This window comes from Neopsephotus bourkii, unplaced genomic scaffold (genome assembly GCF_033783945.1).
Source record: "Neopsephotus bourkii isolate Nb327-2 ecotype Australia unplaced genomic scaffold, CSIRO-AGI_Nbou_v1 NB_354, whole genome shotgun sequence".
Taxonomy (NCBI): domain Eukaryota; kingdom Metazoa; phylum Chordata; class Aves; order Psittaciformes; family Psittacidae; genus Neopsephotus; species Neopsephotus bourkii.
Genome location: NW_026900860.1, coordinates 568,735 through 582,530, shown reverse-complemented (window position 1 = coordinate 582,530; position 13,796 = coordinate 568,735). Strand labels below are relative to the sequence as shown.

Here is a 13,796-nt window from a genome sequence, read left to right as displayed (position 1 = left end):
TGTTTGAATAAAATAAAGCAAATCGACTACAGCTCAAAACAGAATACAAGAAAATAACCATAAAAGGTTAGAATTTAGATATTTCAGCTATTTCAATTGAAATTTCTCTAATATTTTTAAAAGATCATCTTGTTGTCATTAAAAGCATTATGTGATTCTGTAATTGGTGAGAGCTATTTTTATTTTCTAGAAAAACTGAAAATTCATTAAGCCCCCCAAAACCATTCTAAAACTTATTCAAGAGAAAATGATCAATTTATGTAAGGCAGCACACTCAAGTTCTTGAAGACCTTCATTAAGTAAGAAAAAGCTTAAAATACTTTACATAAAGGAAATCCAACAGTATCCAACATCACATCTGGATATCTAGCGTAACAAAAAGGCAGCTCCTGATCTCCATTCTCAGCTGATTTTTGCTGCCAGCATGCAACACAGAAATGAAACCGATTGACAACGAGAAGCCTACAACAAAGTCATCTTAGGATATTTGTGTCAGTAGTGCTTAAACTCACAGTAACAAATGGGAAAATGCTCATGAAAGATGTTTTCATGCACGATGTTATTTAACTTACAATAAACAGCCACTTGTTCCATAACTGACATTAATGAAGATTCTCATTGCAGACATCTGGCAACAGCAAAAATTACACAGAAGGATCTATGTAGTTAATTCTTTGATACCCGCTCCATAATGCCTGCTCCTGCTGCCAACTTTCTCCAGCTACATCTCCAGTATGACTTCCTCCCACAAGTCACAGACTCAGCTGCAGTTTTACTTCTGTAAAAGGAAAGTTTCCTCCTCCCTTTTCCACACCTCAAATAGATCCTGTTCAAATTTAACATGCCATGCAGAGGTTCTGTGCATCTCAAACACTAACAGGAATGAAAACAAGTTCATGAAACTCACTAAAGGTCAGCATTACCTCTACCCTGAAAGCCAGCCTCTGCAACTATACGATTTGCCAATGGATTGCCATTACCAGCAGAGCTCTGAGAGGCCAATAATGCTGGGTTTCAGCTCCTGATTCTGCAAGGGAATACCGTCTAATGCATTACCCAGCTGTGCTCAACCCCTTCTCCACTCCCTGCTTTTATGCCACCTGCCCAGTCCCTGTCCTTAGCTCCAGTTCTGCATCTCCCCTCCCGTTAGTCTCCTCCTTCATGTCCAGTCGGTCTCACTCCTCTTCTTGGCTATTTCAAGTAAAGGAGGAATTCAGCTTGTCCATAATTCAGCCATTTAAAATTTAAGTAACTCAACCTTGGGCAGCCATCTAGTCAAGGGTTTGCCTCTTCCTGCTACAGAGGTCCTTCCCCCTTTTAGGGAAGCCTCTAGAGCAGACGAGTAAAACCACTTCCCATTGAGGTCTATTTCTCCCCTGCACTCACAAAGAAGAGCCTATGCTGCACACTTAGGTTAAGACATGTTCTGCAAAATTACATTTATCTGAGTAGAATCTTATCCTAAATTCATGTCTCCTTGCCCCATACTCCAGGTTCCTGCTCCAAGCATCCACTTTAGGTCTCTTATGGGGATTTCCTCTTTATTTTCCTTGTCTATTCAGTCACAGATTCGATTTACTTGCACCTAACCAAGTACTCGTGTAACCTTAGTCCTTCACCCTTAGTCCCTCCACCTTCAGATAATGTCATAAATTCTCTTCCTAGCTGTCACTCAGCCTACTTCAAATCCCAGCCTACCACTTGCATCACATCACATTCGTTCAGGAAGTTCCTGTCCTCACGTAAGTCATGTTCGTTCTCAACCCTCCTAAAGGAAACTGGAAGTGTGAACAGGAACTAAGTATCATAAAGCAGGATAAGACTTTGCTCTGTTCTCCCACTCCTACAATGAAGCATATGAGTGCCAATGGAACAGTCAGTGAACATAATCAGCAAATTACAACAAGTGTTTACTCTGCCTTGTCAAACAGCAACGTTTCCAAAGATTTACAACTTGGTCGAACTCAGACGTTTTGTTCCATAGGAGAACACGGGCATCTCTGACATGGGAGAAGCGCTCTCCCGCATGTCAAGTACATATTCCAATATACAAAGGTGACGCAGCATCTTAATGAAGGAGACGAGAAATCTACTTATTTTTTACACTGATAACCAGCACGTTTATTCCATATTCTATTCCTGGAAACAGATTTACAAACAAAAAACCCCCCCACCAAAAGGATCTCAGACAGAAAGCGTGCCAAATTTCATCCCGAGTGTTTCAAGTTTGGCAAATAGTTCCAGGGAACTGAAAATACACTCTTGAAATGGAAAGCGTCAGGAAACCCCAACTGCAGATGGTGCTACCAGTTCCACATGCAATGTGTTTGTAATCCTAATTTAGTCTTTATAGGGAAACTGGTGACTTAAAAGAGCAGCTACGTCTTTCAACTTGAATTCAAGCGTAACCGATATGGTTCTTCCCATTGCATGGATGGCTATAAAGCAAGTTCAGTTTCACTGATCGCTTACTGAAAATATCACACCAAGCAGGATATATCCTCTCGCTATCAGATTCATTGAAAGAAACTGCCCAGAAAAAGAAGCCTTCTTTGCTGGTACAAGAGTAAAATCCTCTATCTGACATGGCCCTCGACAGGTTGAAACCTGCCACCTAGGAAACTTCTACAGATTTCCACATGTATAATTAAAGCAGGGCATAGCAGGAATAAAATCTAGTGCCATCAGTATTAGATGCATTATTTATCATGACAAAAAGATGTATTCACGAATAGGAAATCAGGTTCATGAATCAGTCTGCATAAAGAATGGAATGGGGCAGAACAGGGTAGCAACGTGTCTGAAAGAAGTGCTGCAAGTCCTGTCTCTAATAATACACTGACATTTGTGAGCATTCAGAAGTTCTCCGTGACACCAGGTATTTTTTTTCTCCAGTTCCTAGCATAAAACAAGAAGGATGCATGCTGTCACTCCGAGCCCTAAGACACACCTTAACTTCACCCCTATTAAAGCTAAAACACAAGCTATCCATGCAAGCATGTTTTAAATGAACAATATAAATCTGTCTCTTAGGCAAAAAAAGCTCCCTGCAGACTAAAAACACCCTCAGGGTTTTACACCTCTCCACTTGCCTTTTGAGTTTGTCATCTTAGCTGGAAACTTGCCTAAGAGAACTCGTGGTGTTATTAAAACCTTCCCTTTACTTGGCTAACACAGGTCGTATGTAATTATTAACCTATTGAAAGCTATTCGTTTGCTTATTATGGGATGCCAAATGCCATTTTTCATAAGAGAATATAGAATCACAGAATATCTTGGATTGGAAGGGACCTTCAAGGTCATTTAGTCCAACCCCCAGTTCCTGAAAAACACAAGGAAAAAATATACTTCACAATTATTGTATTACATGAAGAAATAACAGATCAGATCCCAGTTTATCACACAAACATGGAAACCACCTCTTAAATCAAATTAAAAAGCCCTTTGTAGTACAAAATCAGTCATTTCTCGACAGAAATAGCATCTCTGGAAAAGCCTGTGCTGCCTTCTAAATCTTCACTACACAGCCTGCACAACGACTGTGTAAACATGCAAGGTTGTACTTGTTACTTACAAACTACTACTGCAACTCCACTGTCATACTGTTTAAGATTGGATGCTGAAGCCAGCGCACACAGCATCCATATCAACAACACACAGGTTGTCTTTGTAAGACTGAACCTTTAAGATGAGCCTCATTCTGTTCTTTCTATACTTAAAATCACTTAATTGCTTCTTCTCATTGAGTTTTGTGTCTTAGAATCATTATCTTGCATATCCCCAAAATACATTCTGCACATCTACCACAACATCAATGCGACAGAAGTTTTCTTTTGCAATGCTTTTAAAATACACAAAATGAAAACCACTTTCACACAACAAGTGTTCATTTCCAGTATTAATCCATAGTTTTCAAAAGAAACTGCACCAGGCACTGCAGAGAAAGTGAGAAAAACTGGATATAGGAGAGTTAGAACGTAGGAAAGGCATTTATTAACCAGCTCCTTTAAATCGTACTTTAAAAAGTAGTGAACTTCCAAGAAACAGCAATATAATTAGAGAAAGAAATCCTGACAAAACAGCCTATATTTATCCACAGGAAACACTATTATTAGATGTGTGAATCAGGGGAAGAAAGCAGTATCAGAAGTTTCAGGAAAGGCTGAAGGATGCAGTTTGCTGACAGGCTCCTCACCTTTTCCTGCTGTCTTCTTATCACACAGCTCTCTGCCTGATTTCTTTGAGCTTTTCTTTTGGCCCGCTTTTGCAATTGGGGTTGCCACACCATCTTCACCCTTCGATAGAGATTTTCCCTTTCTGCCCAAAAAGGCTTCAGGTTTCTTTCCTTTGACTTCACTAATGCCATTGGGGTGCTCATCGTGCATCTTCATCAAGCTGGAGTCTGCTAATTGTTGCTTCTGTACTTCAAGTTTTGTTTCTGAATCCTGGGGAACATTCACAGTGTGCACTTTGTCAGAAGCCTCAGCATCCACTCCAGGTGACCGTGCTTTGATTCTTCTAGTCAAGTGATTCTGACAGTTACCTGGTACTGCACGTAGGGAATCACCTTGTTCCTCAATGGACTGCTCCATAGTAAACTTACTACTTTTCAGGTTGTTATCCTTTAAGTACTTCTCATTTACAAAACACTCCTTTCCTCCTACCCCTTCCCTTTTAAAAGGTCCTCCTACAGTCTTCGAATCCTGAGTGACTTCTCCATCACTTAAATGATTATTGCTATCTGTGCCTTTTAACTTGCACTGGTTTTTGTCCATGCCACAGTCAGATACTCCACCCTGACCTGTATCTTTCTGTACAAAACCTGATGTATTAGAACCAGGAGTCTCTTTGTGTTCTGCAGTAGCTCTGTTCACTTTCACCTGACTTTCCTGAGAATGAGGTAACGATGGTGTAGGTTCCTCTCCGCCTTCCACAGGTTTATCCTTCTGTGTTTTGGAGCTCTCACCTTCTGCACGAAGGCCATTTATCATGTTTGTCACTTGCTCTGTTACCGAATCAGCCACACTGTAGCCGACCTCTCCCACAGCGCTGGTCAGATCATCCACAGCACTGCTAAGCGTGTCCACCAGAGAAGACACAGAGGGGAGGCTCAGATTTTGGTGGAGGTGCCTGAAAAACGCCATTTGTCCAACCTATTCAGCAGCAGCTTCTAATCCCAAAAGGTTCTCTGCTTCACAAACAGCTCAATTCTGTTTCTCCATCCAAGTTCAGAGCTCCGTGCTGCTCCCATCTCAAACTCCACACATCTATCAGAGGAAGCTGCAGCTTTGCTTTTTCCATTCAATATGCATTGAAAACAACAAGAAAGCAACTAAGCGTCTTGAAGTGAACCAGCAAAACCATAGTTGGTCATCGACTGCAGCACCAACTAGCCATTACAGAATTCACTACGTTCATAAATAAGACAACTGTGTGAGGTGGAAATATGGGGGTTTAATTCTAACCTGCAAGGAAGAAGTTGTGAGACATTTATATTACGTCCTTTCATCAATGTCACACTAAAATAAGCTTTTAACATGATAGCTGCCCTAAAACACACATTATGGAAACTTCTTCACCCCCAAATACCTGTTGTCTTTGGGAAGGATACATAAGGTAAGATATTCCGGAACATGAAGACTTCATTTTTTGGGGGGGGAGAACTTTGCCTCCAAAAAACCTGAAAATACATAACTGCACCTTTTAAGGAGGTAAAGGGGAAGAAAACCTCTCCAGTTCTCCAGGTGAGTAAATGCAAGACCTTCTCCAATAGGTTGGTGAAGGCTCTGAACAGACCGAGTGAAAAACAAATAATCCCATTCACAAATGTACTTGAGAAGACTGAACTGTACATCATTATGGAATGCTTAAAATCCATTCAAGAGCCTTCTCCTGCTGTAAGAGAAGTAGCTTCCCATAAGTAAATGCCAACTCTCTGGTTATACAGCCGTCGAATTTCTGTAGTTCCTGCCTTTCCCACATACTGCAGAGTCACAGGAAAAGTCAACATTCCGTGTTTTCATCACTTGAGTCAAGTGATTGTGTATTTCTACATACCCTGGTAATAATGCGTTCTCAGAATTAAGGTTAGTACACTGCATTTCAGATACTTACAAAGTTTCTCTTGTGAATTCTTCCTTGTAGTGTATCCTGAATCAAGATCTGGGAAACCACTAACGTTTTCAAAACACATCTTCTTATTGATATATAGGAAAAGTAGCAACATGAGAACAATGAACACCCCGACAGCAGACAGGAATCCAACTGCTTCAGGAGATACTAAAAGAAACAGAAAGAAACACATTTTCACAAGTCTTGTAAAAGCTTAATTCAGAAAATTTGTATTATCAGAATTGATCATTAATAAATACTACTGAGGCTCCAAATATATGTGCAAGATACAACTAAAAACCCCACACCCCTTAAATTTGAGTTACTATTTAATCCTCCTTCCAAAGAACAGAAATGTATCTGGTCCTAACCTAAGGGAGGACCCGTAACAAGGCAAGGTCTCTGCAGATGATGGATAGATTATCACCAGATGCCAAGGCTGGGCTTTGATGGAGTACACTGGAAAGAAGCCAAGAGCATCCATGCATCCTTCCTGGAAGGGGCTGGAGGTTTGGCTACCTCTGGCAACCCACTGAAAGGCCTGAGGTGAGGTGTTGGAAGGCGACAGAGTTGCACATTTGTGTGAGAGGTTAAAGTGAAGTGCTATAGATCTATACTTGAACAACATTTGGGTGCAATTTGTAAGAAAAAGGGAGAGAACCCAATATATGGTTGCAGTTAACAACTGCGTAAGGCATTACAGAACTGTGATTCATAGTGGTATGTATTAGGTAATCAATCTGTTACTTGGTTTATTAACAGTGTGCTGATCAATTAATAAACAGTATAGCCTCCTATATCAGACATGTCTCAAACCTGCATTCTAAAGAGGGAGAGGAAGACCTTGAAGCAATGGACACCTTAATATTAAGTGGTTTTTGGGGGCCTCAACACGCAGACATGCATCTTCCAGAACTGAAAGTGGCTGTATTCACCTGGATGAAAGCCAGGATTCACACATCACTCCTTCCTGCCCTTCTTGCTAGTCTCTACTCGCTATCATAAATCCCATTGTGGGGGTTGAGTTTTTTCTATCTGTAAAAGATTTATGAACATTTATCAGATTTATGAATTCCATTTGCCAAGATCTTGGCACTTCACTTTAGGAGCACAATGCTGCGCGACAACATCTTTCACCATGTCAGAAGGAGTGGGATTAAAGAACATTTGGCAACAGCTTCTGCATTCTCAGAGGTGCAACACAGATACAAAAGGACAAGAGGCACCAGTCCAAAGTAGCAACAAGGAAAATTCCAGTTGGAGATTGAGTGGGGAAGGAGGAAGGAGTTGCCTATAATGTCATTCAAATCACTTGTTACAGTTGAACCTTATGGCAATTGCCTTACCCTTTTTGTTTGGTGCTAAGTTTCAACACTAAAGAAAGAGTTAAGCCATGACCAAGCATGAGCTGAAGGAAGAAACCTCACAGCTCCAGCGGTATTCTTTAGTTCTTCAAAAGCACTAGTGCTCCCAGATGAAGTGGGGAACACCTGGCCTGTTTCAGGTGTTCATTCAGCAGTGGTCTGTTGTCCATTTACTATTTTCATGGAGTCTTCCTAAATACAGGCAAGCTCCGAGATGGGCCAAAAGCCTCTGTTTGTGTATACTCATTTGTGACCCCAAGGTTTAACAGATGAACTAGATGGAAAAGATGAACTAGGCTGGAACTAGATGATATTAAGGTCCTTTCCAACCCTAACGATTCTATGATTCCACAATTCCAAAGTCTCCCAAGGTTCCGCTGCCAGTAGGCAGGTTCCTTCCCCTCCCAAGGCTGCATATGGACAACAGGGAATGTCTGGAGCTAGTGGAACAACATCCCGTGTTCTCTGAGTTATTGATTCTAACCCAAATGAGCCTACAGACTGGGCTAAGAGCAGAGTAAACTTCATTCTTCTGCAATGCCTATCAAAGACAGAGGCAGCAGCAGAAAAGGCAGGAGGAAGGAACTGTGAAGACACATAAGGAAGACCAGGCAGATAAAGCTGTAGGTTTAAGGGGGTTTTCTGCTTACACTGCTCAGCAATCAAGGCTGCTTTGACCCATCCCAATGTGGGCTCCAGGAGGTTAACCACAACTTGAAAACACAATCTTTTGGGGGTTTTTCTTGAGTGCTTCCTGGGTCCTAATTAGTTAAAAAAGACCCTGTGCACAAACCTCATAATTCCCTATGGAAACATAGTATCTGATGACATCTTCCTGGAGTGTAAAGAAAAAGCCTTGGCTGGTACCTTACAAAAAGCATGAAACTCTAGCTGCAGCGAGACTACTTAATTATTGATGCAATTCAGTGTGAACACAGGACTTGAAAATTACATTTCCATATCAATTTGCATCCACGTAAAGACTTTTAGAATGCCTGTTCACAGATTAAGGATATTATTAAGTTAAAATCCGTTAATGTATCACCATTATAAAGCCGGAAGGAAAAAAACAGAAATAAATCAAATTGGACTTGCGTTTTCAACATGTAAATGTGTACAGATTCCCAGCTATGAAGAAAGATTTTACACATCACATTAGGCCTTCCATTAGTTTCTCACAGTTGAAGCATCATGCAGTTCTGCTTCGCAGGCAGGGAAAAAGAAGTTCTTTTTTGCATGTAAAATACATCTGTGCCACAGGGAACACCACAATTATTTTGACTCAAAACACAGTGTCATAAATTCTGATCAGTTTGAGCATTGACTGCACCATGAAAAGCATTTTGAAAACTCACTCTCGGAGGTTCCCAGTGGTTTCTCCTACAATCGTAAAGCAGTAGAAAGGCAACAGTTCCTCAAAGTCGTATTTCAAATTCAAATGTTCAATTTATAAACTTTATCATTACCCTCAGTTCTTAAGAAAAACAGCAATGAATGTTTGAAATCCATAATAACATAACCCAGTTTTAGGAATACTAAAAGACCCAATGTCTTCCTGTGAAGTTATTAAGGCTAATTGAATTGCTGGCTATGGAAAAGTTATAGTCATTACAGAGGTATTACATTAACATCACTCACTTTTCTCAGCATCGTCACTAGAATTATTAGAACACAGAAACTTACCATCGCCTCATCTCAAGCATCAAATTAGCATCTTCTTTCAGATAACAACTCCCCTGTTATTAAACAGTTTCTCTTTTCCAAAAGATGGTTCAAACTCGTCAGAAAATAGCAGCATCTTTAAACACGAATCACCAAAATAACACCCTCAGGCACATTAAAAGCATTGACTGTTTTAAACATTAAATTAAATATTAATATTAAATATTAAATTAAAAAAACATTTAATGTTTTTAATATGGATCTATCCCCCCAATTATACTGAATATCCAGTCAATTATTTCTGGAGCTCTCACCCTCCACATCACACTGCTGAATTAGGCAGCGATGCTCAAAGCTACACGGTTATCTTAGGGAGGCTTTAATTATTCATTTACAAATGCAACAGTATCTCCTCTGTGCACAAATTAAGCAACCAGGGCTATGACCAAAAGAACCTGTTACGTTTAAGATCTGAGCATAAAACTGCTTGAAATGAAAAACATAACCATGTTTTTATTCATAACCCTTTGAGGGGGGGTTACAACTTGATTCAAGGTATTTTAGACTTAAGATCTTTTAAATAACGAGGCCTGTTGTTTTGGATTTACCCTGCTAAAGAATTATTGATTGTTCTTAGTTTTTACCCCCTTACATCTTGACACTACATGACCATAACCTGTGCTGTCCGACTCAGAAACGGTTTCATCCAAACGCCCTCCTCTGCTGCTTGTCACTTTGTAAGCTTTCCGGCTCGCACAAGAGAAGAAGCTGGTTTCAAGAAGCTGAACAGGTTGCTGAGCCAAAAAATGAGGTTCACGCCTGGGCTGCCTTTTCTCCATGCTCCAGTTATTTATCTCCTCACAGCACATATTTATGTCTCACAGACAACTCATGTCATAGTGGAAACGAACAAATCAACCCCTCTGATACCTCGGAGTCAGCTCGGAAGTGAAGCACTCAGGTCTGACTGATGGCTCACCAGGAATAAGCGCTGTATTTCGTATGCATCGGTTCAAGTGTATAACTGTTTATATAGGATGGTCTCTTCTCTCAGAGCAACTTAAAGGCTACCTTAGATTCAGTGCTCTTTCTAAACAGCTTTTCTGTGACAATGTAAACTCCATACACCAAGTTTCACCCTAATTTAGCAGTTATCTGCCTGTTTGCTGTTGTAGTTGACATGAATAGAACTTAGTTTACCTGGACAAAGGTACCTACAAGGGGAAATGCTTTATCCAGTGTTGTATTAGAAGACTTAAACAAATTCTTGACCAACTGCACTGTTTTCCAAGCAAGATAAACTCTGTGTGGCAGCTGACATTACTATTGGGATACTTTCCCATACAGAAATTGTCTACCTGATGTTTCTGCAAAAAAAAAATGGTATCAATGACAGTGAACTGAAAATTCCCTCTAAGCATTTTATTAAACACGGCAAAAGACAAATTCACAAACATATTTCCTATGCTTACTGTTTTATTTTGCATTCACCCTTCTTTCTCTCATACACAACATGCATGCTGTGTAATGCCTTCTCACAAATGTACCTGCTTCTTCTCTATTGTGCCAAAAGAAGCCTCAGGCAAAGTGGCTTAGCCCAGCTTTAAACGCGTGATTCAATCTCATCTAGGAATGTTGTGTATTTTTTAGCTACATTTAGGTAACATTAAAACTGAAACTTTTCTGTCTGAAGATGCTACCCCTTCAATTCAAACTGCATTTTGCCTTTCTTCTGCAGCACAGACTTCTTAACTTAGCCCACTGCTAATAGCTATATTTGTCAGTGTATTGTGCTAAATATACATTATAGTGCTAGTCTTCTGAAGTTCCATTCTATGTGTTTCTCATGCACCTTGCACTTTGTCATACAGCAAGATTATGCACTCTCCAGTACAGATTAAAAGCACATGCTCCATGAGCTACATGTATTTCAGCACTTTCGATATCCACTACGCTACTCTGAGTGATGCACAGCTATCAAAGAACATGAACTGAAACAGCCACTGAATTCCAAAACAGAACTCCAAAGAGCACTGCATTTCCTAAGTAAGAAAATTAGGAGCCATTTTTAGCAACAGGGACCTTTCAGAACTTTGGAAAGACTGACAGAGTGAAATCAGGATGAAAGTGTTCATTTCACCTCCTATTTGGAATAACGATGCCCTTTCGAAATCCTATTTATAAACCTTTCAAAGGAATACTGGGGAAAACAGAAAACTCACATTCTCCAAAGTGATAAATGATGCCACTTAAAGGTGAATTTATAAAAAAAAGTCATATACTTAACATTAAGTAAAAAAATAAATGTCTTTTTGCCCATGGAAAACTTGATTGGAATTACTGTATCGTGATGACTACACTGGTCTGGCTATCATGGCACTTTTGTTCCAGTGGAAAGTTAACAGGAATAAAAGCCATCTGGCCTCTGTCCCTTCACACTGGCTGAAGGATAATCTGCAGTGCTACAGAGATAAATGAAAACTTCTTTCCCCCCTCATTTTCTTAATATCCAATAACAAGGACTAATAAAAAAACAGTGTTTTAACATCTGGACTTCAGGACTTCCTTCACACAGGAAGAAACCCTACAATGCATTTTAACTGTAAAAATTCTATTCATTTCATTTTACTAGAAGCAATTCAATTACTTGGCTAAATATTTACATCAAATAGAGTTCAGTATACTCCATATATTATAGTTTGTGTTTAAAAGGGCTAGGTTCAGCAAGTTAATTCATCACATCCATAACAGCACAACACCCCTTGTTGCAAAGCTAGCACTGCTTCTGCAGATTGTCATTTACAGGATTCCTTTCCATTTCTGTTCAGATACCGTGCTGAAACTGTCTTTTGGAGATCAATTTCGTTCTAAAGAGGAGCCCTGAGCTCCAAAACACCCACGGGTCTAAGACGGACTTTAGGAATAACAGGAGGAATAGTCTGAGATGGAGATTGAAACTTGGACAGAAATATTTTAATCCCTAAACCCTTCTGGGCTGAGGAAGTTGTCAGCCTGCCACCCCTGCTGAGGTACCGGTCCCTCAATGCCTTTTCTCTCCAACAGGGAATTCATCTCCTACTAAGTAGTATCTCACAACAAAAATACCTCTGGAAAGAATCAGCGAAGGAAGCATCGCACTGCTACTTGCAATAGACATAGAATATGGAATCATCTTGATTACCTGCAAACCCCAGTAATCTGGGGCAACTACACAGCATATTACACAACTATTCTCCATGCAGAGGGTAAGGAAACAGCAGTGATAATAGATTTTTAAAGGCACTCTCAAATAATCCTCCCAGTGCAAGAGTATCGAAGGCCTGCAGGGGTCTAGAGACTTGTGGTTTAAAAGTCGATGGCCACTGCAAAGCAGTCAGTCAGTGGCCACTGCAAAGCAGTCAGTCAGTGGCCACTGCAAAGCAGTCAGTCAGTGGCCACTGCAAAGCAGTCAGTCAGTGGCCACTGCAAAGCAGTCAGTCAGTGGCCACTGCAAAGCAGTCAGTCAGTGGCCACTGCAAAGCAGTCAATGGGGAAAACTAAGATCCATGTAATAAAAATCATTTTTCCTATCAACCATGACAATTAACAGGAAAGTGAGAGGCAATCCAAGATCCAGAGTTCTGAACAGCACAGTGAACAACTAGGATGCACAGCAAAGTACTGTGGAGTGAAAAATGATTAGTGAACATCCTAAGTGAAGAAATGCTACGGAAGGGACTACAACAGTTGGAGTTACTGAGCCCAGGAGCTTTCCAGAAGACTCCAGGACACACAGAAACGTAACTTTGCTTCCTGTATGGGCATCAATAATGTCAAAGAAATCTATTTATTCATACTAAGTTTTTTTCTAGTCTGAAATGTATAAACACAGATCAGCTTTCCAACAGAGGGAAATGATTAGTATTTACTTAGTATGCATATATATATTTAGTATATATAAATACATAGCCCCACACTGCCCTTTTAGTCCTCATTGCACTCATAGTAAGCGTGGGCAAGCCCTTCCCAAATCTTCATTCGTGAAGCCAAGCCCTCGATCAATCAATCAATATAAAGCATATATATTTAGTATATATACTTTCAATTTTAACATGTAGCCATACTTTTATTGAATGTCCCAAATCTGTTCAGTTTGGTGTTCACGGGATCAAGGACACCAAGTTTCTTCTAGCCTGGGAAGAGAACCACGTATTTGCCTATTTCAAACTAACTAGTGCACACTTATGAGCAAATTACTATTTTGTGCACGTATTACAAAAGTAGCTTTAATTGTGTGTACTTCTAAATGAAGGTTTTATTCCTATCTCTGAAAAAAGTGCATTTTCACCTTTTGCTGTCCAGATGTGAACCCTTAAATGAGCAGAAACAACATTTATTTATCAAGTTTTACATTACTGTGGGATTACCTAGTTAAAAGATGCTTGCTGCCGTTTGTGGTATTACCTTTCTCCTGAAGTTCTGCCCACTGAATGACAGGAGAAAGGGGGAAATCTGGTTTGTTTCTTTTTTCAGAAGCATCTCCTTAGTGTAGACTATCATGAAACCAGCAATAGAACTTGCATATGAGACAGCTGACTTTCAATAAAACTATGTTTCTACTTATAAAAACTCATGAATAAAAATGATTTTCTTTCCATTTGAATTACATTCGGTTGGCAA

General features: G+C 40.0%; 1 protein-coding gene across 10 annotated transcripts in view; it reads right to left on the bottom strand.

Moving 5' to 3' along the window:
* Positions 1-13,796, bottom strand: part of SYT14 (synaptotagmin 14) — a 74,616-nt gene that overhangs the window by 45,796 nt on the left and 15,024 nt on the right. For 5 of the 10 annotated variants that reach the window (XM_061348302.1, XM_061348301.1, XM_061348303.1 and 2 more), the window contains exon 3: positions 6,115-6,279. In XM_061348302.1, the coding sequence (XP_061204286.1) occupies positions 6,115-6,279 (165 nt within the window). Of the gene's footprint in view, positions 1-1,438; positions 1,711-4,195; positions 5,220-6,114; positions 6,280-13,796 lie in introns of those variants that run through there. The other 5 variants (XM_061348297.1, XM_061348298.1, XM_061348299.1 and 2 more) reach the window with 2 other exon arrangements.